General features: G+C 41.5%; 1 protein-coding gene across 3 annotated transcripts in view; it reads right to left on the reverse strand.

The window, feature by feature from the left end:
- Positions 1-1,029: 1,029 nt before the first annotated feature.
- The window catches only part of INO80D (INO80 complex subunit D), a 43,370-nt gene continuing 18,590 nt past the window's right edge, over positions 1,030-25,809 (reverse strand). For all 3 annotated transcript variants that reach the window (XM_082055162.1, XM_082055164.1, XM_082055163.1), the window contains 6 exons: positions 20,846-21,070; positions 18,789-18,898; positions 17,047-17,180; positions 15,416-15,633; positions 14,872-15,029; positions 1,030-13,913 (listed from right to left, as the gene is read on the reverse strand). In XM_082055162.1, coding sequence (XP_081911288.1) covers positions 12,745-13,913; positions 14,872-15,029; positions 15,416-15,633; positions 17,047-17,180; positions 18,789-18,898; positions 20,846-21,070 — 2,014 coding nt within the window. In that variant the 3' untranslated portion in view covers positions 1,030-12,744. The remainder of the gene's footprint in view (positions 13,914-14,871; positions 15,030-15,415; positions 15,634-17,046; positions 17,181-18,788; positions 18,899-20,845; positions 21,071-25,809) is intronic.

A 25,809-nucleotide genomic window follows, 5' to 3' on the forward strand; every position in this document is an offset into this window, starting at 1 on the left:
TAAAAGCACAAACCAGTTGCATCCTTTGCAGCGTAACATTTGCAGCATGTCTTAGCAGGGAAGACGACATCCTTCACTGTCACCGCTTATCCCTCAGCCTGAATTACAATCGAGCACCATGAAACGCAGCTCTAATTACACTGTCTAGAGTGCCTGGGCCACTGCTCATTAGAAAGAAAAGTTAAATCACTGAATCCCCTTCTCATCAATCTCTGCTGATAGTTACTCCGAGGATCAGGGCAGCATTAAGTGAGACTGCTTATGAAGAACAGAACCCGGGCGACCGTCTCACCTAGGACACAACTGCTTTTCCCTTGCAAGTCACAACTTCAAACACATCGGAGATGGAGACCAGCAAAGCAAACACCAGTTGCAGCGCGTAACCTCGTGTGAGAAAGTGAAGGAGAAGACTTCACAAAACAAATGGTGAGAGGAAGATGCGGCAGCCATGTACTTACAGCAGTGTCCAAGGCGTCGTTCTGGCCGAGGAGAGGACATCCATCCTTTAAGATACTTTGGAAACGCTGCTCTTGGAAACCAAACCTGGCACGGGAAGGTGGGAGCCAGCCCAGGCAGCCTCGCTCACGCCAGCCGCAGCAGTGGTGAAGCAGGTATACGTGTTTTAAATTTCAGAAAACTTAACAATATATAAGACAAAATTCTATTCTATACCCCTTAAATTATATCTCAAGTATAGTTCTGCAACTCAGAAAACAAGGTGAGGAGGATCTGGTCTCCAGGCTAGTGATCCAGAGCTAGAAAGCATTATAATTAGAATCAGGACCGAGATTGAAGACCCCAGTTTGCTTGCAAACTAATTAGCTAATGTTATTAGAAAGCAATAAAGAATAAGCAAGAGCAGAATCAGAGTCTACAGCTATCTAAACAAAGGACAGTTTAATTACTGTACTTAGGGTTAAAATAAAAACCAAAACCTTTATGGATTAGATTTCATCCTGGGCAATATTCATACATCTTGGACTCAGCAAAATGGCTTGAAGAGGAGGGTTTTATCATAGTAAACACAGCTACTTCACAGCAAGATTTATTAATACATCCAAAAGAAAGAAAGAAAATCATTTTGTCACACTATATACAGATAATACATACAGTGTTTTATACACATATTACATCAGTTTTTACACAAGAAAAATATACATAAAAATGTAAACTTTTGTATACAAAAACCCTTAAACAAATTAAACAAGGACCAGATAACAAAAGGAGACCAATCTATTATCATTTCATTGATTTTTTTTCTTTTTTTTTTTTTTTTTTTAAATGGTAATACAGTACATTCATTGAGAAGTCTGAGGAACATGTGAGCCAACCTTTCCTGTTTAAAGGGAAAGTACAAACGCGAGCTTTCCTAACCGCCCCTGGAATGGTCCGTGAGCCTCCAGCACGAGAAGCAGTAAGAGGTACGAGCCGCTATCGCTGCCGGGGACCCCGCTGGAGGGGACCCTTCTTCTCAGGTGTCCCCACGCACCCCTCCGAAAGCCACACATCTGCAGGAGCAACCCGGACCGGGCTCTTTGTGCGTATTAGCCGGTCTTCCAGCTAATACCATGAGACGGGACGCGGCGATACGAGTTTGCATGTTCCCTTTAAGCAGTCATTAAGTGTTTTTAGCTTTGCTGGAGCACGTTGTCTATTTTTCCCAATGTACGGTATGCTGAACACATGTGTCGGGGATGGAAGGGAAGAAGGAAGGGGTGTAAGAGACCGCTAATCCTTGCTACCATGCAGTTACTTCAAAATTAGGTACGTTTGCAAGCTACAAGTCACTGGTTCAGAAGACGCTGCCTCACCTTTGCTTTCCCACTGCAACTTGTTTAGGTTTTAAACTCTAGTGGCCAAACAACTGTACGAGGCTCTTTGTTACAAGGCTGTTTCTGATATCAAAGCGTGATCAAGCTACCTTTAAAATGACACCAAACACAAACTTCTCTGAGACAGCCTTAAAAGAGTGAGCATTCCCTCTGAGCACTGCAGATGGTCCACGTGCCACCTTCTCTGTTATTTAATCGAGGATATTTACCCTTAACTATCAAAAGGATATTGGTTGAGATTCTGGCATCTGTTTTGCTCCACTTGCAGATAAACAGTTTGGGGAATTGGAGGAAAAAGAAAATACAGCAAAAACCAAACCCACAACAATAAACCCAAACCCTGCGCAACCTCAGGCATCAAATAAGAAGGGAACTACTTAATAAGTTGGTGAAAAAACAGTTGAGGAAACTTGTTGGAAAGAAACGAGAGATTCCAATGAAGGCTTCTCACATTAAGTAAAAGATTTGTTACAGACATCTTCAAAACAAACATCCATCCTCCACAAAGTATGTTAAAATGTAACACAACAGTGCTGCACTGGTGTTTCTCCTGAAAAGGACAGAAGGACATGAAATCTCCTTAGTGATATCAGTACTATCGAGTGTAGGAGGTGAACAATGATTTACGAAAGTAATGAGGGGAAAAAGCTGTGTAAAAGAAACCATGAATCATTAATTATAATTGGACAAAAGGGGGGGACGGGGCAGAATGTTATTGCAGTATGCCTCAGAAACCCCTGGAAGAAATAAATACTGAGAAACTTGTATTTCCATTATTTTCTTATATCCATCTATGTGATGGTGGGAGTTAAGGGCTTCACTTCTTGCTTTTCATTTTTTGTTTTCTTCCCCCCCCCCTTTTTAAAAATAACAACCTTTGAGTAAAAATTCAAAAGACAATTACAAATGGCTTTAGATAATTAAGAGTCTCCTTTTTAAAATAAAACTTTGATAACACATTTCTCTGTTTCTTCTATATAATGCAGCTTCAGTGAAAATATGTCATATGGGACAGCAATTTGCCAAAAGTGGGAAAATAATTGCCAACCGAAGTTCGTAACATATACAGATGTATATGCAGGACATCTACAATCTATATACATATTTAATATACGTATGCGTGAGTATATATCAGGAGAGAACCAACAGGTATGTTCTCCACATACATAAACTGAAATAGAGTAATATTTGTGTGTGTATAAACCCGTATTATACACACACAGTACACAGACATACTCATACACACACCCAAACATATGTAGTATAGAAATCGTCATGTGTGATCGCATGAAAGCTCAGATGGAACGATATACCAGTTACCTTTTTTCTAACAGAAATGCAAGGAAGACCAAATTCCAGGGCTGAATTGTGGCCAAGAAAAATGGTGCTGTATCCATACCGAACACGTGGGATGCTGCATTCATTCTCCGTCGAAACGGAACTCTAAGTTAGCCAGGAGTTTCAACAGTGCTTAAATGTGACTGAGCAGGGCTCTGACAGCTGCTTTCTGCTAAAAGGATACAGAAGCTCCATTTAGCCAGAAAACAGAGAATAAAACACTTAAACCGACAATTTAGTTGCGTAAGCAAGATAATTCATTGCACAATTACATGCAAAGTGCTAGCATGTTAATGGTCAACTCTGCAGCTCGTTTTGAAGTCCGTTTAATGGTAGAAGCCCTGTTTCTATAGGCATGTTTGACGACAGAACAGAGCACAGGGCTGCCTTCTGCTCACTGCCTGTGTTACACCAAACACCAACCAAACTCCCTCTTTCTCCCTAGGGCTGAAAACTGAAGATCGTTTTCAGTGGGTGCGTTTGTCTCGGTTTGAACATTTACGTCAAGCAGGCGACGCTGGGTTAACCTTTTAACATGCCAGGAAGCTTTGCATGGGGTTCTAAGTTTGTGTTCATCTGCAAATCAGTCGCAGTCCTACTCAAGCACAATTGAATAGCTGAGAAATTCTGCAGGAGTCCAAGCAAATGCTCAGGGCCCAATTCAGCTGCCACTCCAGCCACCAAGAGAACTAATTACCCTAATGTGTAAGCAGAGCTGGATTGGGCCATTAAAGCCAATTGCTGGGGAGATGCGGGGCAAGGAGGAGGCGGGATGGAGGTGATGGAGCAGAGAAGCAGAAGAGGTTGGCATTGCAAGAGGCCTCAATGAGTATTAATATGGAATAAACAAATGCAGGAACGTACCAAGAAAACTCCACTGTGGGGGCTGAGGGAACACAAATCAATGGTGACCAAGTCACCGGTCACCGGTGTCATCCAAATCCCTCAGAAGAGTTAGGGCAACTTTGTTTGGCACAAGTGCTTACCTGTTACACACGTGTTACATGGATAGTCTCCCTCTTTAGCTCACACACCTACTCATGTTACAACTAATGTGCATGTGTGATACAACGTGTATCCCATCTATACATCTGTATGCATGTATATATAGATCTAGATTGACCGCATTCATAAGTATTTATTGTACATCATGAGGGCAAGTCCACATTCAGCAAAGTGCCACCAACCTCTCATATACAGATATATATCTCTCTGTATACAGGTATACACAAAAATGGGTCTATTCTTCCCCACAGAGGCATAAAGATTTAGGCTGCTGACCCCCATTGCCACCAAATAAGCAGAAGGAAAAGCCCCTGACAACTTCCACCTCCCTGCCCTTTTACTTGTACGCATGTGTGCCAGAAACAAATTGTGAGGAGCGGAAGAGGGGAGGGATGCCTGATATAAAACTTAAAAAAAAAAAAAAGAATTAAAATTTTATTTGCTTAAAAAAAAAGCCTTCAAAAATTCAAATGTCTGTGCGATACTGCAAGGTCTGTTTTTCTAAACAGATTTTTAAAGTCACCAGGATCATCATCACTAGAAGTGATACTGCATGAATAAATAACAATTAGGTTACTTTCTCCAGCCTAAATAGAGCAGTATGAAGAGCAAGCCAATCTGTACGAATGTTTCTGACTTCTCACAGTTTCAAGTGAGAACTCCCATAAAGAAAAAACTTCCTTCTACAATTATGAAAAAAAAAAATGTGGCCACAATTAAATGGAGAATTTCACAGCACAAGTGAAACTGCCTGGACTGAAATTGTATTTTGTTCTGCAATCCCACAATAGCAATTTTGGGGCAAAATTAATACATGCCAAGACTCTTAGGAAAGAAAAGAATCTACTTCGAAGACGAGATCCTTTTACAGAACAGAGATCACCCCACAAACAAGTGCCCCTTACAACCTAATTCAAAACCACAAGTACACTGACAACATTTTCCAAGTCAGACAATAGAAGACTGGGGTATTAATTTGCAAAGAGACAGCGATTCCTTTGTCTCCCCTTCACACCGAATGCAGATCTTCCCATTTCAGTTTCTCCTGAAAAAAATCTCCCTCATTTCTCCCATCCCTCCTCCCCCATCTGTTTTATTTCAAGGCTGTCTTTGGGAGCTTGGTATTTTCATGGCATTTTAAACAGGGTTCAATGCAACTCATTTAAAAAAAAAAAAAGGCAAATTGACATGATATCAGAGTTAGCCTTATAACAGAAGATTATGTAGTAGAGAGTTTCAGTTATTTATACAACAGTGAGGACATAACAACCCCCTACTAAATAATCACATTTCTACAATATAGTCCATCACCTCTTGACTACTTTTCTCTTTACACAACTATGACCTACATACAATATACACATCCGTATCGCACGTACATCCCCCCAATGCATATTTTTTGTGTGTATATATAATACATACATGCACACAAGCAGTCTAAATCTATTTATAAGTCACAGTGGGAATTCCTTTGTGAGGAAAGGAGGGGAAAAATTCCTGAATAAGACACTGTAGATTCCTAATTTTCTGACTTTTCAAATTCCAACTCACAGAGCTAACTGGAAATAAATACATTGGAAGAGAAACAAAAGAGAGAGAAAAGGTCTTACAAACTTGGTTCACAACTTCCAGCTACAGTAGTTGGATTTTTTTAATTTGATCTATTTACCCTGTAACTAAATTTCTAATCATAGGTACAAACCACAGGTAAATTATTGCAGAATGTAACACTCAAAATAAAATTTAAAAACAGTTATAGGAACAGTAATATAAGGGTTAAAAAGAGCTCTATGCTTTGTTGATACAGGATACCATTTTATTTTATTTATATATATATCTATATATAGATATAGATATCTGCAAGGTAGCAAAGAATAGCTGTACACCTTGACACGGCAAAGATCCAGTGTAAAAAGGTGCTTCACTAGTTTGTTTTTCAAAAAAAGCTTGTATATAATTTTATAGCTATTAAAAACACATATGCAACATAATTCATTACACTCAATACAGCTTTAGTATAAAACTTATAATTTATGAGGTGATGTTAATAGCATAAATTAATATACCATTTCTCTTAAAATCTACAATAAGTATTCTGAAAGCTCATTGGGGAAGGGTATCTTTAAATAAAAAGTTTAAAGCTGAGCGCGATGAAAAAGATTCTGTATGTTGAACTTGAGATGAGAGCCCCGAGAAGAGAAAGAGTCCCTAAGCCAGACACCGTGGACTATAAAACCGAACAAAGATTTCTCCTCCTTGCGCTCTCATTTAGGTGACGCTCTACCTTAAATTATTATTTACTTTTAAAACTATGTACTTTTTTTTAATTTTTATTTTTTTTTTTATTTGTTAACTGCCCTTATTTCCACAAGGAATCCCTGAGACATACCCATAACTGTACAGTGAAGGTCATCACTGTTCAGATAAACTGGTTCAACCCCTTCTGGTAGGATGTCGCTATTTTGCGTGAGAATCCAACTGTCCATCACTTTAGAATGAATCTATTTGCACCGGAACCACCTGCACTGTGTTTAAGACGCGGGTTAAAGAGTCATTTCAGGGTAAATCAGCCGTCAGCTCCACCAGAGCGATCCGCACCCCGGTTCAAGTTTTCTGGAGGATACCTGGGCACGTTCCCTATCCGGAGCCCACCCCCATGGGCAGGGAAAACACGAGCGATACTGGACCAAGCTCAACACGCAGCCGACACGCGGGTACTCTGGACACCTCGCTGTGTGTGTGTTTGGGGGACTAGCAAGGGGAAGGAGTAGGAAGAATGCATTTTTTTCTCCATCGAGTAAGCAGAGTTTTAAGGCCAAAAAGCCCAAGTTTCATCCTGTTCGCTTCCAAACTGAATTCTGTAAGCCAGAGTAGACTGAAAAGCTGCCAATGCATACTTTAAGGAGACAGAAAAAGAAAGCCTTCTCCAGCCATTGCTGTCCATCTACGGCCAAGCCCACTTTCTCTTTTCATACTTCTGCTGCTTTGCTCCATAGTAGCCAGAGGAGGAGGATGTGAAAGCAGAATAAAACAGAGGAAAGCAAAGAATCATGAGAAGCAGCAGGACGGCAAAGGCGAAAGCTCACCAAACAGTCACTGTTGCTTTTTTTTCTCCTTAAATGGCTGAAGACATGAGTGAGAAAATTGTTCTGAGACACAGCTTTTATAACTTCTCCTTCACCAAACTATTCTTTCCCAACAACAGTGGTTTTGTCTAGTTTTAAAGACAAAACCTAAACTGTCCCTGACAGAGCTAAGGTCTCTCGTAACCTTCTCTCCTGAAGTCCAAGTTGAAGTATAGTAAACACAAATGTAGATTTTTCCAGTCACCCTCCTCAATTTTATTTGGGCTTGTGGGTATTAAAAAGAATAATTTCAATTTTTCTTCATGACTTTCTACTGATGCACCTTCTCAAAAGAAGAGGAACCTGTGAGAAGGTAAACTCTTGCTAAAAACACCTACACATTCACTGCAAGCGTGTGCACTCCCATGATCGATGTTGTACCCTCAGGACCTACCCAGTTCATGACATATTAGCGTGCTGTGAAAACATCACCTTACTTGCCGATCTGAGAAATACTTTCATCTATTGCCCTGTCATTCTAGCAATCCAAAATGTATGTTATGCATCACAGGAATCTCTCCTTTTAATTTTACACTCTGATTTGCTGAGGACCATGGAAGACCTACTGGTTGGCATTACTTACATTGGAGAAATAGCTGAGAATGGGAGAATAAAAGAAAGAATGATGAAGAATGTAGAGAGTAAGGAAATAAAAGAGGTCTGAGAAGCAGCCCATCACACGCCAGCATTGAATGTTACCCAGGAGATCAGAAAGACCTTGTGACCAGATGATCAGAAAGACCTAAAGATCTGGTCAGCACATTAACAGAACTACTCCTTCGGTTAATATTTCCATGGCCACCAGAGCCTGCAAGAGGCCTGCACAGGAGACTCCTTCACATGCAATAGTAAAAAATATAAAGGCAAGAGGAAACATCGCACCAGGGAAGCTGCTCAGACGCCCACACCAATGCCTCACTGCAGAAGATCGCTGCGGGTCAGTTTTCTATTGTTCATCTGCTGAAAGCACCTCCTGAAAGATCCAAGTGCATGCAGCTGGCTCTTCTAAAAAAAAAGCCCGTCCTCCCTGCCCAAAGGCTCACGCTGTTGGAGAATTCACTCACTGGGGCACAAAGCCAGGGAGAAATACCCCTGGTGTCCTGCTGATGCCTACAGGGAAACACAGCAGCCACAAAGCTGCAGGAGCTCAGTAGGAATGGAACCACCAGGGCCACCTTCTCCCTGAGGAAGTCCCCTGCCTACAGTTTATTGTCCTCCCTTGTGAGACTCGCGTTTCCTGGCAAGCAGATTCAATCCCAGACTGTAGCTAGGTGTGGTTACACCAAAAAGAAACTTCAAACCTTATTCGGGAACTGGTTTGCAGGTTTGACGCTAAGCGCTTCACCTTGGCCATGTCCCTCAAGCCGGTGGCATCTCACTGTGCCCAACAGCTCACAACAGAACTCCCCAGTTTCTCAGCTAATATCCACCTCCATCCAAAATAAACAATTAAATTAAAAAGCCAGTTCCCTTGGCTTCTCTCCGCTATCATGGATGACTCTCCTTTAACTTTAAAGCCTTTATGCCCAGCCATAGAAAGAAACATGGTACTAACAAGAAGGGAACTGAGCAAGAGCCTGGAGGAACTGGAAGGCAGGAGGAGATAACATGATGTATTTTTCCCATCTTCTTGCATCGCACATACATCTTCCTGTATCACAGCAATCATGAGGCTGGAGAATAAATCAACTTTGAGGTATCTAAGTGCACATGGCTCCCCTCAAAGCTGGTGTAAAGTCTTCCTAAGCAAAAAGAAATGTCAAAGCAGAATGCCCTACACACCAGGCCAGCATGTGGATGCTCCTGCTGAGCCTCTGTGCACTGACAAAGTTCATCCTGTGTTAAGTACTTTTGTAAAAAGACTAATTGAGGTGCTATTATTACCAAAAAAGATACTGTTATTTCATTCTAAGTCTAATTTTTTTTCAGGTCTTTAAAACTCAAATCTTATGTAAAGAAATTAACTTTTAGGTTCAACTAGCTTTAATCCATTTGTTAACACCTAAAGGGCAGGGCAGGTATTGACCATCTCAAATCAATGCGCTGAAATTGCTACACTGGCTCTTTGGTAAAAGGGTGATTTAGAGTGCTAATTGCTATGTGAGGAGATGATGCTCAAAAACCTTTGCGAGAGAGCATGGTTTCTACTTGGGAACCACATAAATAACAGCCTCGAGCACTATCTTAACCAGACCTGCAATATTTCCCAGAGGAAGAGGTGTGAAACATCTCTGGCTGCACGCACCTCTCAGATCGGATCTCTCACATCCAAAAGTAAGATACTGATTCAGTGAACATGTTGTGTGGGTGTAGAAGCCCACCTGGAATGATCCACCTGGTAAAGCTAAGATCAAGACCCGTAACTGCTTGGTTAGGCTATAACCATGAAATCGGTGGCAGTGAAGAAAACGGAGGGTGAACCAGGAAAGGCAAGAGTGGCGGCCCGTTTCAGAACTCTTGTGTCAGCCAGGACAGAGGGATTCCTATTTCAAATGTATACAAACTGAAGTTTATTTTTAAAAGTGCAGCTTTATTGCAAACTTAGTTTGCTCAATGAAAAATGTTACGTAGTCACTTTTTGGGGAAGAGTCATCAAGGGTTATACAAAAATTGAAGTCTAAGCAGAGGAAGAGAGTTGATATCCTAGGTTGCCTTAGAGGAATGCAGGTACATAACAGCCATTGATTTCAAGTGGGAATTATGGACCTTCACAGCTTTTGAAATTCCCTGTCTAAGTCAATCCTCAGATTGGGAGCTGGGTTCTGTTCTGCGTTAGACCAGTGCAAACTCAGTGACCTAAGACTGAAGAGCTCTCCCGTAATTTACACCAAGACGAGCAAGCAGAACTTGGCTCTCAGTTCCTCTCCTCCCTTCCCCCCCAGCATTTGCTAAGAGAGAGAAATGTGATGTGGGGCAAACACACTCTGCACTAGCTGCAGCTTCATTAACGACTTTGATGGGTACAAGAATGATTTCAAGACCGAAGACCTGAAACCAATTTATAGAAAATAACATCCTCTAAAATGACATGAATACACAAGCAGATTAAAGAATTAACCATTTGGTATACTAGTTCTCCACTCTTTTTCAGCCAGTTATCCAAACACATTGAAGAAGGTATACGGACACAACAAAAATCATTTGCAAATCAAACAGTTGTCTACTCGACAAAGTGTGGGGAACATAATACAAAAATAAATAAATGCCTTGTCAGATTTGCCTCATGTCACGATACCACTGGGCATTCCTCAATCAGCAGGACAATCACAAGCAGGATTTCATAGGCTTCAATTCAACTTTTTACATGATTTTAAAACATTTAAATGTTACAAACATAAATCACCACTTAAAAATATTCAGCTTATATTATCAAGATCTATTTTACCAAGTAAGAAATAAGGACTTCATAACAACAGAAGCATGAAAATAATTTTTGTTTCCTCCACCCACATACACTTGCAATTTCAGAAAAGGACATATGCATCATCCATACACCTTTATATTTAAGGAGAACAAATCTTTCAAGAAAAGAGGGATAGTATGATTGCTACGAGAGTAAGAAGACACAAGACCTATCCTGTTAAAATTCTGTTCCTTAGCAAGACAGGAGGAGAGGTCTGGGTCAGAGATTTTGGTGTGGGCCTGACTGCTAACAACATGAATTACTATACCAACTAAATTTCATTCAGTGATCCCTTGCTCAAATAATATATTAGGCCTCCCTATTACATGTGCTTGGTATCTCCTGATTTCTTCAATTAGACTAGAATACATGCAGGCAGGGTGTTTTACTGTAGGGTAGAATTAAATCTGTCCTCTACAGTAAGAGACTGAAATGTGGCATTTCTTGTTCTCCCTCATCTGCACCTCAGAAACAAACCAAGAGCAGAGACTTGCTGGATTAAACAGAAGCTACTTTTACAGTCAAAGTCACATTACGGTAGCAAGTTTGAGCCCTACAAATTCAAGAGAAAACACTTTTTTCCCTTCCTGATAAAGAGATGTGAGCAAACACCTCAGAATTTCTGCTGCTGTTATATCTTGGATTAAAAACATAAAATCTATTTTTTAAATCTAAAAGCTAGTCGACTCCTTTAAGTCTTGTAATTACTACCAAAGAGCCTGAATACTATTTTTAGCAGGTGGGCAGTAAAAGCAAAACTGTCTTGCAGGCAGAAGGAATTCCTACCTCTCTAATTTGCTTTATGATTGCTGTTTTGTTTAGCCATGGCTGCTGATAGGTACCTGCCAGTTCCTTACATACATTCAGCTTCCCATACCGAGCATCAAAACCTAAAAGGTGTCGAAAAAAACTATATGGCTCCCAGGGGGCAAAAAACTATCCAAGAAAGTCTCAGTAGCTAGACATAATTTGAGAAATGCATCCATTTGAAACTTACCAAAGGCTCTGACCTAGACTTGTGTGGATGGGCAGAATATCAACCAAGTTTTTTCCAGTTTCAGCTGGGAAATATCTGTCAGCCTGTCAGGCAAGGACTTCTGGGCAAAGCCACACTTGAAAAGGCAAATCATCAACGCTACAAGGCCACAGTAATTCAGCAAGGGAGGGAATTTCCGCACAAGCATCTTCACTAATCCATGATCTATTTCAATCCTTCTGGTTTCCTTTCTTTTTTTTTTTTTTTTTTTTGGCTGGGCTAACTTCATATCAGCCTTCAGATTCTGGGCAACCAGTCAACTGATCCCCTTGCTGCTCAATGAATTAAAAATCGTCATAATAAAATAAAATAAAAAATCAGCATGCAGTAAGAACAGTGACCAGTTCTGGAAGGCAACAGCTTCCACTTCTTCACCACAAGAAGAAAAGGAACCGCTGCTCCCTGCACCCCAAACACACGCACACAGAGGAGGTCGAAAGATTATTTTAAGAAACGGCCAAACTCATTCTTGAACCATGATCTTGATTTAGGACTTCAACGCACCATTCTCAAACCAATGCGTGCAGCCAAGTTTTCCATGCCAGATGCTACCTTTGGGAAAAAAGTAAATTTAAAAAAAAAATAATCAAGAGACTTCTGTCCACTGGAAAACTTTTTACCAGATGCTAATGGGATGGCAAGCACTGATCCGAACCCTAGGAAACAGTAACATGCATCAGTAATCTGAGGTATCTTTCCATTTCTAGGTCTTACTGCTAAGATCAATTACATCCAATAACTGTGCTGTATCCTTAAGGAATTTTTGGGGAACGGTGAACCTGCCTGCAACAAATGAGCACCGGTGCGTAACAAGCACATGTGAACGCTACAGCAAGGTTCACAGAGGGCTAACCCTGGTCAGTACTGAAGCGGGGGTTTTCTTCTCAACCCCTTCTTAAAAAATAAAGGAAGGAAGGGAGGAGAGAAAAAATAAAAAAGGAGGAAAAAAGGAAAGATAGAAAACACAGGTCCCCCATCTACCTGCAGAGAGCCAGGCAGACAAACTCAGTTGGAGGTGGTGAAGGGCGCGGATGCGTTATTGGTACTGGTAGCGGTGGCACCGGTCACTGCGAAGCCCGTGGGAGGAGCTATGGAGCTGTGGCTGGGCTGCAGGTCCTTGGGGATGCCACTGTGGGAGCTCAGCTGGTGGCCGAAGGCCGCGCTGAACTGAGGGAGCTGCTGCTTAGGGGAGGTGGAGGCCAGGAGTTCAGCGGAGGCAGGACCCATGCCACTAAAACTGGTCTGCGGTAACCCCGGCAGCACGCTGGAGCTGTTGGGGGTCACAGTGGCGAAGGCAGGCTGTGTGGTCTCTGAGTGCGAGGTGGTAGGTGGTGTGGACAGGGAGGTGGACAGGAGGTGTCCATCTGCACCGAGAAGGTTGCTAAACGGAGAGGGGTCCCCAAGATTGACAGGAAGATTCCCCCAGTGAGTTCTGGGGTTGACCACCCCGCTAAGCGGCACATCCAGCTGAGTTGGGAGCAAGTGCTGTGCCATCATGGGCATCTCTGCTGAGAAGGTAGCTGCCAAGTTATCGCCAGAAAAGGATGCGGTGTGAGGGGATGTGATATGGTCACTGTAGGGAGACGGCACATGCTCACTATCATAATGGCTTCCATGGGGTGAGGAGTGTGAATGGTCACTGCTGTATTGCTGTCGTGAGGTGATCAGGTCATCTGCCTTGCTCAGCAGCTGGGCAGGGTGGGGCCTCTGGGAGGCATGGCTGCCGTCATGAAGTCCATGAAACTGTCCTGGGAAGGCTCTCTCCCCAAGGCCACTCTGGCTTATCAGAGTGGTAGAAGTAAGGCCGACGTTGGCTGGGGCTGAGAATTGCCCTTGGATCTGCCCTGCCAGGGGCGTAGGTGGGTTGGACAAGGTAGCAGAACGGAGCAAGTTCTCATCCAGCTCCAGACCGGAGAAATTATCATGTACTATACGCCCATTCAACAGCTCCCCCAGATCTGTGTTAACCTCTCGACTCAAGGACTGCATTCCTGGAGCTCCAGCACCTGCAGAGAACACCCCTATCCCTCTATCTGACAGCTCCTGAACTGGCACACCATCTGTCTGTGTAAGTACTCCAATGGTACTCAGGCACTCAAGAGAAGTTACAGCTTGTAGGGCCCGTTCCAGTTCTTCAGCCTCTTCTGTAGTCGGAAGGAGATCTCCATTTTTACCTGCAGAAACAAGGACAGCAGAAGTTAGCGTGCTCCTCTCCACTGAGCCCAGCACTGGCACTCTGAAGATGCAGATGTACACACAATTCAGCACACAGCTGCAGTGTGTCACAACCTTCCAGAATGGCTGGCGCTACAAAGAAAATTCCCCTCCCCAGTGTTCACTAGGTAAGAAAAAAGAAATTACACTCTCCTCTTCAAAGGAATTCTTTCTCTCCACCCTTCTCTTTCACATACTACAATAAAAGTAGTGTGCCTCTCAAACTCACTAGACTTAAAATAAAAGCGTTTACATAAGACTTTCTTCAATGTTACAACACCACAAATAGTCCACACACTCCATTCTACTTACCTCATTAAAGCCTGAGCCTAAAGCTCAAGCAGTCAGTATAATTTAGGTTAATTTTAACTCTAATACAGCCTAATGTCATATCATATCAGAAAATGACCAAAGAAATCACATAACATAGAAATTAGAACAGGTTATCTGTGATAGGTATTGAGCTTTAGAATTCAGAAATTCAGGCACAGTTCTGATCAAAAGCTAGCTTATATATTCCAAGATTTTATTCTCTCTTCTTTTATCAAAGGCCAACATTGACTGTGATTCCAGCCCCACTCGATGGCAGAAAGATGCCATTACTGAGAATACTCTTGACAAAACTGCAACACTGACAGGCACTAAAAACGTAAAATGAATTATTAAAATACTAAACCAATTAGGATTTTCAGAGTAGTAATTATAAGAGCAAGTGGAGAACTACACACACCAGCCTTCTTGAAGTCTGCTTTACTTCAGAGCTCACAAACAAACAATAAAGCAAATGCAAACTCCCTTGTCTAGAATTTATTACCTCTGTAGGAAAAGAAGCAACCCCTCAAAATGCATTTTAGAAACACTCACTTCTTCAGCTCACTGACTACGCTCGTGTTAGCATAAACTAAAATAAAATGGTACCTTCAAAGAAATCAAAATCTTGCAAGTCATCAGGCAGCCGCGGCAGGACATCAGAGAAGTCCTCCTGATTCAATTCCAAGTCGTGTGGAATGTCTGTGATTTCGTTGGCGATATCATCAGGCAGCTCATCGGCACTCAGCTCTGGTGTGGAGGGGCTCCTGGGCAGAAAGTACCGTTAGTCCACAACATTCAAGGCCGATTCCTCAAATTACAACTATGAATGCATATCCACGTGTAACGGGTGTTTCCCCACACCTTTTATTTTTTTCTCTATCATCTAGGAAAAAAATGCCTTCAGAAAGTTTCTTTAGGAAGCTTACACTTAACCTATTCATTAAATATATAAGATGGGCCTTGAGGAGCAAGACATTTTATCTATTAACCTCAAGAACTGCTCAAACAACCCACTCTAAGGTTTTTTTTTCAACAGGCACAATTTCTAGTCCCACTCCAGCTGCCAATCAGCACGGCAACATCACACCTTTACACAGCGCTCACTGACAAGGTCTTGCAGTGGGCAAACTGGGGCAGGGCTACCACTGACCGTATGTGGGGCATCTCTACTGGCAGTGAGACACTGGTGGGCATGGTGAGGTTCCCTTGGGGCACTGCAGGAGGAATGGGTTTCTGGGGCCGGCGTGGGCCTCGCCTTCTCTTCTTCTTGTGTTTTTTGGTAAGTGCAGGCGGCTTCGTTTTTTTCCTGGGTTTCCTCTGCTGCTGGTGCTGAACTTTACGGGAGCTGTCGCCTCTCAAGAAATTGTCCTTTGGGAATAAAACAATAGCAATGGAGCATATTAAGAACAAGTACTACTTTCCTTGATTTTTCTCCCCTGGTCATTCCAGACACTCACATGTAATGCAAGAGACACTGCTAACTCACACCCAGGCAAGGTTATGAAAATTAAGCTGTTTCCTTCCCCATTGATCCCAATGGAAAAAAAATCACATAGACCAAGGATGCTGAATAGGAGATCATGCAGTGTCACTTGACAAATCATCATAGCAAACACCAACTAATTCAGCGCAAAAATGTAACCTTTGGCAGCATCCCTGTAAGTATTAAAGACAGAACACCGTTGTGAGGTGGTGATAATGAGGATCATGTGCAGCAGCTGAAGCCGCGTCTTCAAGTGCCTGCTGCTGTTAAAGAGGGACGTCACTTAAGAAACTGAACTAACACTGTAGGATGTGGGCAAACAACTAAGGTCTCGTTGCTTTTGAACAGAAGTCACTGACCGATTAAAAAACAAATCAAACCATTATCAGTTTTCAGTTGACAACATACTGGGCATGGCAGAGGATTGTATGTGCTACAGGTATAAACCCTGAGAGGCACGCTGCAGATTGCCTGGGAGACAGGTAACATCCCATACAAATCTGTGCAGCCCAGACCCTCACATTTTAATCCAGAACTCTGTAATTCATAAATATTGGAAAGGCTGGAGAAAAGCAATAACAAAAAACCCACAACAACCCAGCAACAGAACAAAGAAAAAGGGCTGGTTTACTCCTAATGCCTTGAAGGAGGGTTTGTGAATCATCCTAGAACCTTTGTTCTGGATGGGAGGTATAAAAGGAGAGCAGAGGATACCATCTTATTTTCTGCATTCTCTCAACTTGTAGTAGTCCATTGCTTTTTCTCTGGGATCCACAGATCCCTGATGAAGGTTAAAGATAAATTCTAACAGTCACCAAAAAGTAAATAAAGTAGCAAAACCACTACTTGTATGCTTCTAGCTGCTATCTACACTTCCTCTAGAAGATAATTTGGGCCCCACGTGCTGAGACTGCTTGAGATGCAGTGTTCTTACTATACCACACTCATACTATATTCAGATCCAAGGGCCAGGAGTGAGTCCAAATATAATGACCCCGGGATGTCTCACAATGATTTTCCATTTCTTGATTCAAGAGGGGAATCAAATTTCTTCCAGTGAAGGAAATTCTCAGGTACACTTTATTATATCCTCAGAAGTATGTAAAAGATTTTCATGACATACTTTCTGCTAATTGGGGATGCTTGGCAAGTTTTACCCACTTAAGAAAAATAAAAGGAAATGAGCTCTTAAGCTCATAAACTTGCTACTTGTCAAGCAAGACTTCACAGAAAGATGGCGGTTAAAAGTCCTGATCATCCCAATACACAAATAATTACAGTTTTGGCTTCGTACTTACCATTTTTTTGGCATGTTCTTCGCACAGAGGTGTCTGATGTGTAATGTCAAAAACTGGCACAGAGCACTGTTGACCATCCGCAAACTTGGCTGTGCAACTTGAGAAGAGCTGCTGAGAACGGTTCAATAAGATATCTGTGCGTTTCTGCATCAGGAATAACACACGAGGCAACAATGGAGGAACGCCCTTTGATTTATCAATCTGATGAAGATCAGAGCCTTCAACTCTATCTGTCCATAGATGTTATTTTTAATGAGTACCTTAACTTTGTTATTCGAGTTCAAAGCTAGGTAAGGCTCAAACCCAACTTTTTAAGTGAAAAGCTGCATTCATGCAGAATCTCTAATGATTTTATTATATATTGAGATAGTTTTATGGAACCAGCCATTTCACTAATGAGTTCCTAGCAAAAAGAAGCCTTTTCCTGGAGTCCTAATCAATAGATCAATAGTAGCAGTTGGAACAGTGTAGTCAACAGGACTATTTCCTTACAGACTAATGACAATCCATACTGAAACATTAAAGAAAGAGTATTTCTTAATTCAATCTTTTAAGGTACATTCTTGGCATTTATCTTTAGTGCACAGACAAAGAAGTTTCAAGATCCTTCCTGCTCCTCTGAAAAAAAGATGTGCAATCAGACAGAAAGGTCAAGTAAATCCAAATGTAAGCTTGCTGAGATTTCCTTCAGAAAAATCCCCTGCAGGAGTCAAAATGTTTCCAGACTCAGAGCAAATCAAACAGATACTTCATTGTGTTTTTTCAAACAACATTAGAAGCACTCCTTCCATCTTGAATAGCTCTCAGACTTCAACATCACTACGTATGTTCAGAAAATGTTAAAACACAAAAGAAATGACAAAGGAAAAGGAAAATGTGCAGAACAGTCCAGATGGCAAACTTGGACAGATGGGTCAGAACCAAGACCCTGCTCATTTCCATCGAGAAGAAAAGTACAGATGGAAAAAATGGGTACTAATGCAAAAATCACTAATCTTGACTCCTCTGCTCTACACACACCAACAAGCATGACCACTTAAACTTTAAAATAATTTTTAAAAAGGAGTCACTTCAACAAAAGCACCAACAATTCTTCAGCTAAAAACTAAAATACAAAGTCTGCAGAATTCTTAAGTATTCCAGGTCAGGAGTCTGCCTGTTTATAGTCTTCAGAATCAAACCTCACACCGAATGTCCTCCCTCCTTTCATTGACTCTTAACATCCTTTTCAGGCTTTGCTTGAAATCCTGGGAACTCTTCCTCATCTAGAATTTGGATGCTGTGACTCCTCCTATTCTGCTTCTTTAAACAATGCAAAGTATCAAATTTCTATCTTTCTAGTCAGTGTAAACCATGCTTTAATACTATGTGTAGAAACTTATTCCCACAAACCCTTCACAGGTAGTTAGTCTATTGGAACCTTCCAAGAACTATATGAAAGTCATAAGGCTGAAAGCCACAGGGTTTGTACCAAGTCATCCATGAAAGGTGATGATTTTTGTAATGCTTCCTGCATCCACTAAATACAGCTTACAAGGTAAAATGATGTGACTATAATAGATACCAGTGGCAAACTACTTACCTTCACTGCCTAAGTACTTGATGATACGCTAACAAATCGGTATTTCTTTGTGAAAACGTATTTGTCTATGCAAAAACCTATCAAACAAGCAAAGAAAAAACCCAGAAACAGAACAGCTTCCATGCCTAAGTGCGATTCCCAGACAGGGTTAAGAGGATACGCTGAAAACAATGCCTGGTGAATGGAAGGGCCTTGTTAGTGCACTGTTCTCCCTTCGAAGTCCCACTACAGGTTGTTGGTTCTGCATCTCTCTGCCTCGCTTGGCTTGTGCTGAAAAAAAAGCATAAAAGAGTTTAGGGACAAAAAACCTCAGTCTCAGGTGGTTACTTAGCACAACTCTTGCACTGAAGGTGGCACAGTAGGATGAAAAATCATAACACACACACACGTGACATGGTCCAGATGGGTGCACTCTACACAGGATACAGAATAGATGACAATGGCAGGTGAAGGTGTGGCCACGGTTACAGGATTATTGTTTATTTCACAGGGCCTTCATTGTAATGATAGGTGCTGTGTGCTACTACCATGTTACACCACCTTGCAACAGAGCCAAGGGCAGCAGTAGGTGAGTGTCAACGCAAGTGACCCTTAAAATTAGGTCAAGTTTTAGACTACTATGTACTGGGTATGCCTCCATGGCCAGTCAAGTGCACTTCCAAGCCTGCTCATAAATCCAAACATGCCGAGCATCCCCAGAGCTTACATGCAAGCATGTGCTCAGACAAACTTAGACTGAGCTCTGGAGTGGCAGAGCCTGAGCGTGCTCAACATGGGTAAAAGCTCCTCTCCATCAACGTCCTACAGCCCAATTCACCAGCAGGTGCCCAGGGCAGACAGCAGTGTGGATGAGTACTGCAAGCGTTACACAGCTCGCTTGGTGTTCGCCTGCTCTCCAGGCATTTGTCACCTTAATGCAGACAAAGCTGGCGATTCCAGGGCTGAATTTCACCTCTGTACACGTTGTTTTGTAGGTTGACAAAAAGCTGTCTGTAGCCTGACTGCTTTCCTTCAGCCATTTCTGTCATCGACTGCACTTTGACTGAGCAAAGTTTTAGTTAGCAATATTACTCCTGTGAAAAGTTTCGTAACCGAAAAGACTCTGTGGTTACTTAAATCAAGCAAAGCAGTGATGGCAGGCACACCTGGCTTTGCCAGTCAACCCAAAACAATATAATCGGTTTTGTGTAATAAAAGGTAAAAACAATGTGGAAAAAAAACCCACAAAACTGCAAGAGCTTGTCAGTTCTGGGAAGATTTTGCTGTAGTTTAAGTTTGGAGACATTTAGACAACATCGTATACTAGTAATGTACCTCTACATTACACCTCTGAGCAGCTCTTTAGCATCACATTCTGTGATTCTGTGATCACTCTGCCCTCCCAACAATAAAACTTTGAACTGTTATGAACCACAGCCCACTGTCCAGGAATAAAATCATCCCATAAACGTAATATACTCTCAGTACCCTCTCTGGCCTGTCTCTCATGTCAACCCCCCCTAATCCCCACAGACACACATCCTGTAAAACAAAACCACAACAGGTAAAGGATGCTGCTGGCACCCCAGATGTAATGCCAGGGTTCAGACTTACTCCGTTTCTGCCCAAATATGAATCAACCAACTCTCAGTATGCTGAGAGCTGGAGGGATGTTGACATTAGCTAGAAAGAATTCCCACAGAAGGTAACCTTCAGAGTTGTTAGAAGATATTTATTTCGTTGCCAAGTTTCATTTCATGTTAGATTGAGTTAAATCTAACAAAAAGCGTGAGCTTAAGTTTGATTTGCTGGGAAAAGAACTAAGAGGAGGTCCAGACTTTTCAAAGAAAGCTGTCTGAAAATTGAAATCTGAATCGAAGCAGTGAAGCGCAGACCAGACTGCACACCTTGTAAAGAACTGGGCTTTGTGAAGTACAAAATGTTTGAAGGCAGCCCAAATATATAGGTTAATTAGTTAGGATAAATTTTAGGAGGCCGCTAACTTATTTTGTGACATTTAAGAAATCAGGCCCAGATACGGCCAAACAAACAATCCGTGTTTTAAAACAAGCTGCGGAATGCTTGTCTTCATGGAAAACCCTGTTCGTTTTACTCCACTGACAGGGATTTATATGTCACAGTTTTTCTGCCTTGTGCACGCCTACCAGAGCCCAGCCTTTTGGCGGCTGGATGCTCTGCCCGCCTCACCCTGCCCAGACCCCAAGTCTCCGGTCTAACCTGGTCCGAGCACACGTAGCTCTTCGCAGTTCTTGGATGAGCTGCCCAGCGCGCTCCGGCTCTCTGCTGGCCGCCTGCAGCAAGGCTTTCCGGAGCGTGTGCCGGCATTTCTTCTGACGAGATTCTGCCCGCTCCAGGCGGCAGAGGTGCTTGTATTTCTGCTGAAAGTAAGTGCAAAGTCTGGTCACCCTGGAACTCCTGTCATCTGCATTGTCATCGTCGGACCTGAAGGAGGGGAAATAAAAAACAAATGGGCTTTAAGTTTTCATTTATTTCTTTTTTTTTTTCACAGAATCACAGAATCGACTGGGTTGGAAAAGACCTCAGAGATCATCGAGTCCAACCCTTGGTCCAACTCCAGTCCTTTTACTAGATCATGGCACTAAGTGCCATGTCCAATCTCAGTTTAAAAACCTACAGGGACGGCGAGTCCAGCACCTCCCTGGGCAGCCATTCCAATGCCTGACCACTCTCTCTGTAAAGAATTTCTTTCTAATATCCAGCCTAAATTTCCCCTGGCAGAGTTTAAGCCCATGCCCCCTTGTCCTATTGCTGACTGCCTGGGAGAAGAGACCAATCCCCACCTGGCTAGAACTGCCCTTCAGGTAGTTACAGAGAGTGATGAGCTCACCTCTAAGCCTCCTCTTCTCCAGACTAAACAAGCCCAGCTCCTTCAGCCTCTCCCCATAAGTCTTATGTTCAAGTCCCTTCACCAGTCGTGTTGCTCTTCTCTGGACCCGCTCCAGCACTTCAGTGTCTTTCCTGAACTGAGGGGCCCAGAACTGAACACAATACTCCAGGTGTGGCCTCCCCAATGCAGAGTACAGGGGAAGGATCACTGCCCTTGTCCTGCTGACCACGCTATTTTTGATACAGGACAAGATACTGTTGGCCTTCTTGGCCACCTGGGCACACTGATGGCTCATGTTGAGCTTCCTGTCCCACCTGCTGCAAGGAAACCAATTTGTTATTTTAATAGAATTATGAAGTTGGCATCCACCTTCTAGCCCCACAAACATCCAAAGGCTGAAATCAGGTAGGGATGCTTAAGAAATGGTAAAAGCACAATCCCTTTTGAATTCTAAAGGTACTTACCCTTCTTAGTATGTCATTATTAGAGATTACATCAATTTATCATCAAGTCTGACACATTTAAATGTCTGGAGCCTGCTGTTCAAAAAAAATCTATACCGTTAACCTTTATTTACTGTAAATGTCTCAGCAAATGAGACAAACTCTTAAATCAAAGTGCAATTAATGGAGAGGACCAGGGTGGGGAACTGTGTAGTGGAAATTTATTGTAGAAAGGTCACGCTGGAGAAGATGGTCAAATTCTGACAAGTACCAAAACCGCTGACCTTTCCCAATTCCTCTTACTTTGCCAGGTGGTGTTTTCCTTCCTAAACCAAAATACACATAGAGCCAGCAGCTGATACTTCTTTCCCCTGGCTGCCAAGTTAAAGTTGAGTTACAGTACAACCATGGAGAAGAAATTAATATTTAACTCCAAAGATATCGAGGGGAAAAAAAACCCAATCAGACCAGGGCTAAGCAATGACCAGATGAAGGACCGATCCAATTCCTTGTTTACTTAAGAAAGTCTTTTCCTATTTATCTTGGCTTTTGGAATGTCTGGGCACATGTCGACAAGACCATCAAACCATGTCAACACATTCAGTGAAATCAAGTGAAAATTATGAAACACATTAAAATCATCACTGGGACACAAAGCTGACCACAAGTAGCTGATGACACAAGAAATGCAAAATACCGGCCATGACATTTACTAAATAAAGTACGATCCTGAAATGCAGGCAGAATAGCTGTCCTGAAAGGCAATATGACTAAAAACTACTTTCCATTCCGGAAAACCTTGTTCCATTCACACGCAGGCTAAATTTAAGAGGCTGCATCCACCTCCACTAAGGCTGCCCACAGAAACTTCACAGAAACAAATGCTGCCTTGACACAAATGCACATTTTTATCAAGTTTTATGTAAAGTCAACCATACCATGCATTTTGTTTGTTAAAACAGATTATTTTCTAGAAGCATAAATTACAAGCAATTAATCTCTGCAATTAAATGCTTATCAGCAAGCACAACCTGCTAAAAATGTTTATCATATGTAACGTTTAAAATATTTTCACACTGAATATGAAAATAAAATACACTTTTAAAATCTCTTAGGAAAGAATGCTTAGAATAATTTGTGTGCTATCTGAATTTTCCTTTTTCCAATGTATTAATAGAAAACAGGAATACGTGGATGGGATCAGTTAGATATAGGCAGGTCTAAGGCCTTAGATATTTCATTACTACTGTGGGGCAAAATTTTTGAACAACATTGCAGACATACGGATTTAATTTTAAATATGGTTACTAATGAACTTTAAGAAAAGACAGGAATATTTCTAAGGGGGGGGGAAAGTGTTTCTTTTGGATGGAGTGTTTTTTTGAATGTAAATGTTCTATACTTGAGACTCCACTTCTCTCCCATTGAAACAGACAGAAAAAAAAGCCATCCTGTGTTAAAATACTTCGAACTGAACTTTATGAGATCATTTTTACAAAGTAGATGAAGACATATACACAGGATGTAGAAAGAAATCATGCCTGCACTGGATAAGGGCTTATTTTGAGGCAAACAGTTTCCAAAAGCTTTTTCAGGGTTTTGTTTCCAGGCCAATAAGATTAACCAAAGCAAATTTATATGTTCAAAGAAACCTAAAAATATCACAATAAAACCACGTTTGTGGTTTTTTTTTTTTTTGCTAGGCAATACTGAAATTGAAAGGTACTTTTATTGTTGTCCCTTTGTAAACAAGTTTACTAATTTTTATTTCGTTTATTCTCTTAAGCTGCGTATTTAACTTCTGAAGTTCGACTTGAAGTGTGGAATTTCATTTTTTAAAAGTGTATGCAAACCGTCTGATAGTTCAAATGCTGCTTCGCAACCCTTCCCTTCATGATCGTGGTGTGTAAATACGCTGAGTGCTCACGAAGGAAACAAAGGCAGCAGGAAAGGAAGAGCAAAAGGGTTGTGCGAGCATCCAGAATGTGCTCCCTACCCTGAGACACACCAGCAAACTCAGACAAAAATGAATAGAGAAAAAAGAGCTTTAATTTTATGATGAAAAACAGTCAGTAAATTCCCATAGGTTTAGGTATGTTATTTCAGAAACTAAAGGTTTTAGGAAACAATCCCCATTGGTTTTCTGGTAAAATTAGCCGCCAAAATTCAGAGCCATAACAAGTGGTTGGCCAGGTCAGGAGCCACCAGTCTGCACGGCCACATCGGATATTTTAACAAATCAAATCACCCAAGAAATAGTCTGAACTAATTCATCTTCAGCAATGGGCAAACCACACGGCACAAGTGTCAAAGTGAAACATTTCAGGTAATAAAAACCTCTCCAGAAGCTCACAGAATACAAATTAAAGCTTTAGAAGGTTGACATTAAGTGGGTGTATCAATGTTTATCCCTAAACAAAATGAGGAAAGTTGCTGAAGAGCTAACACTGGGGAGGCTGATGGAAGTACAAAAGCAGCCAGTACCATAAAAAAAATGTATCCATCATGATTAGTTAAGACAGCGTTTAACTGACGTGCACGGAATGCTGGAATAGAACAGAAAATGTCAAGACAAAGTATTATTTTCTCTCACTATGTGAAAAGAGTAGGAAGAATCCAAAGGAAGTTAAGACAAATATAAGACAAAACACACAGAGATGACCTTTGTAAGTTGACAAAAAATAGGGATCTATGGAAGAACCAAATCAAATGTCAAAGAGAGAAGAATGTAAGGGAAGCTATTTAATAGATATATCTGCTTTGAAAATTATGTATGATTTAAAAGTCTGAAAGCCTGTTCGTGTTTTCCCAAAACAGCTTATTTAAAAGTTGCCTTTTAAATTAAAAGTGTTTGTGAAAACTTTTTCCCTCTCTGACTGCTGATACCCTAAAAAACAACGGTCATTCATAACAGAAAAAAGCATTTGTTTTAAAAAACAAGGAAAGTCTACACACTCTACTATGCTTAGATTCACTGAAGGCTTCCAGTATTTAGTATCCTGGTGTCTGTCCTGATGACAAATACAGCTTTGGTGTTCACCTTGTGGACAATCTTTAGGGATGGTAACAAGTTCTGGTAAGTTTTAGAATTTCCACGTAACAACAAAATAATGTTTCCTTAACATCATTACTCTAACTGTGATATTGAAAAATTAAACAAATGGGAGAGAGTTGCGGCATGAAAAAGTCCAGTCATGTAGTGAACCATGTTATAGAAACTATGTACATTTAAACTCCGCTGAGACCCCAGTTTCCTTTTGTTATCAACATGCCTCAGTTTTGTTACAATACTATGCTTGGGATGCTTTAACTTTGCGCTTATAAATAAATTTACATTTATAGATGATCCTGCTATAGCAGTTCATGGAGAACACCATAAGCCTTTCTGCACCCGCCCCTAATACCTGCTCTTCTTATCCCTTGAATCCCATCACTTCCTTTCAATGCTCCCAACTATGTGACAGAGGTTTATTCAACACTCAATTATGAAAAGAAATGCCATGCCCTTAAAACACAACAAAAAACCCCACACACTAAAACATCCTGCACAATCACCATTAAATGAGTAAGTTTCCTAACAATGTTATTCACAAATAGTAGGAAAGACAAGAAACCAATAGCAACTCCCTTTTTTTGGTTCTAATTCAAGAAATGCCTCTACTCAGCATGGCACACAAATTCATGAATAAATCCCACTAAACTCAATTCAATTTAGGCAAATAAGCTTAAATTCTTTGCGATGCATCCTTCTGATCGCAGACTGCACAAAGATCTCTAAGTTTGGTGGAAACTGGGACAGAAGACAAGCTGGTTCATCAATCTTCCAAACAAATGAGCTCAAGCAATCCTTTGTTTCAGCAAAGCAAAGCAAGTGCTTTCGTTCCACCGAC

This window comes from Streptopelia decaocto (genome assembly GCF_964273445.1).
Source record: "Streptopelia decaocto genome assembly, chromosome: 6".
Taxonomy (NCBI): Eukaryota; Metazoa; Chordata; class Aves; order Columbiformes; family Columbidae; genus Streptopelia; species Streptopelia decaocto.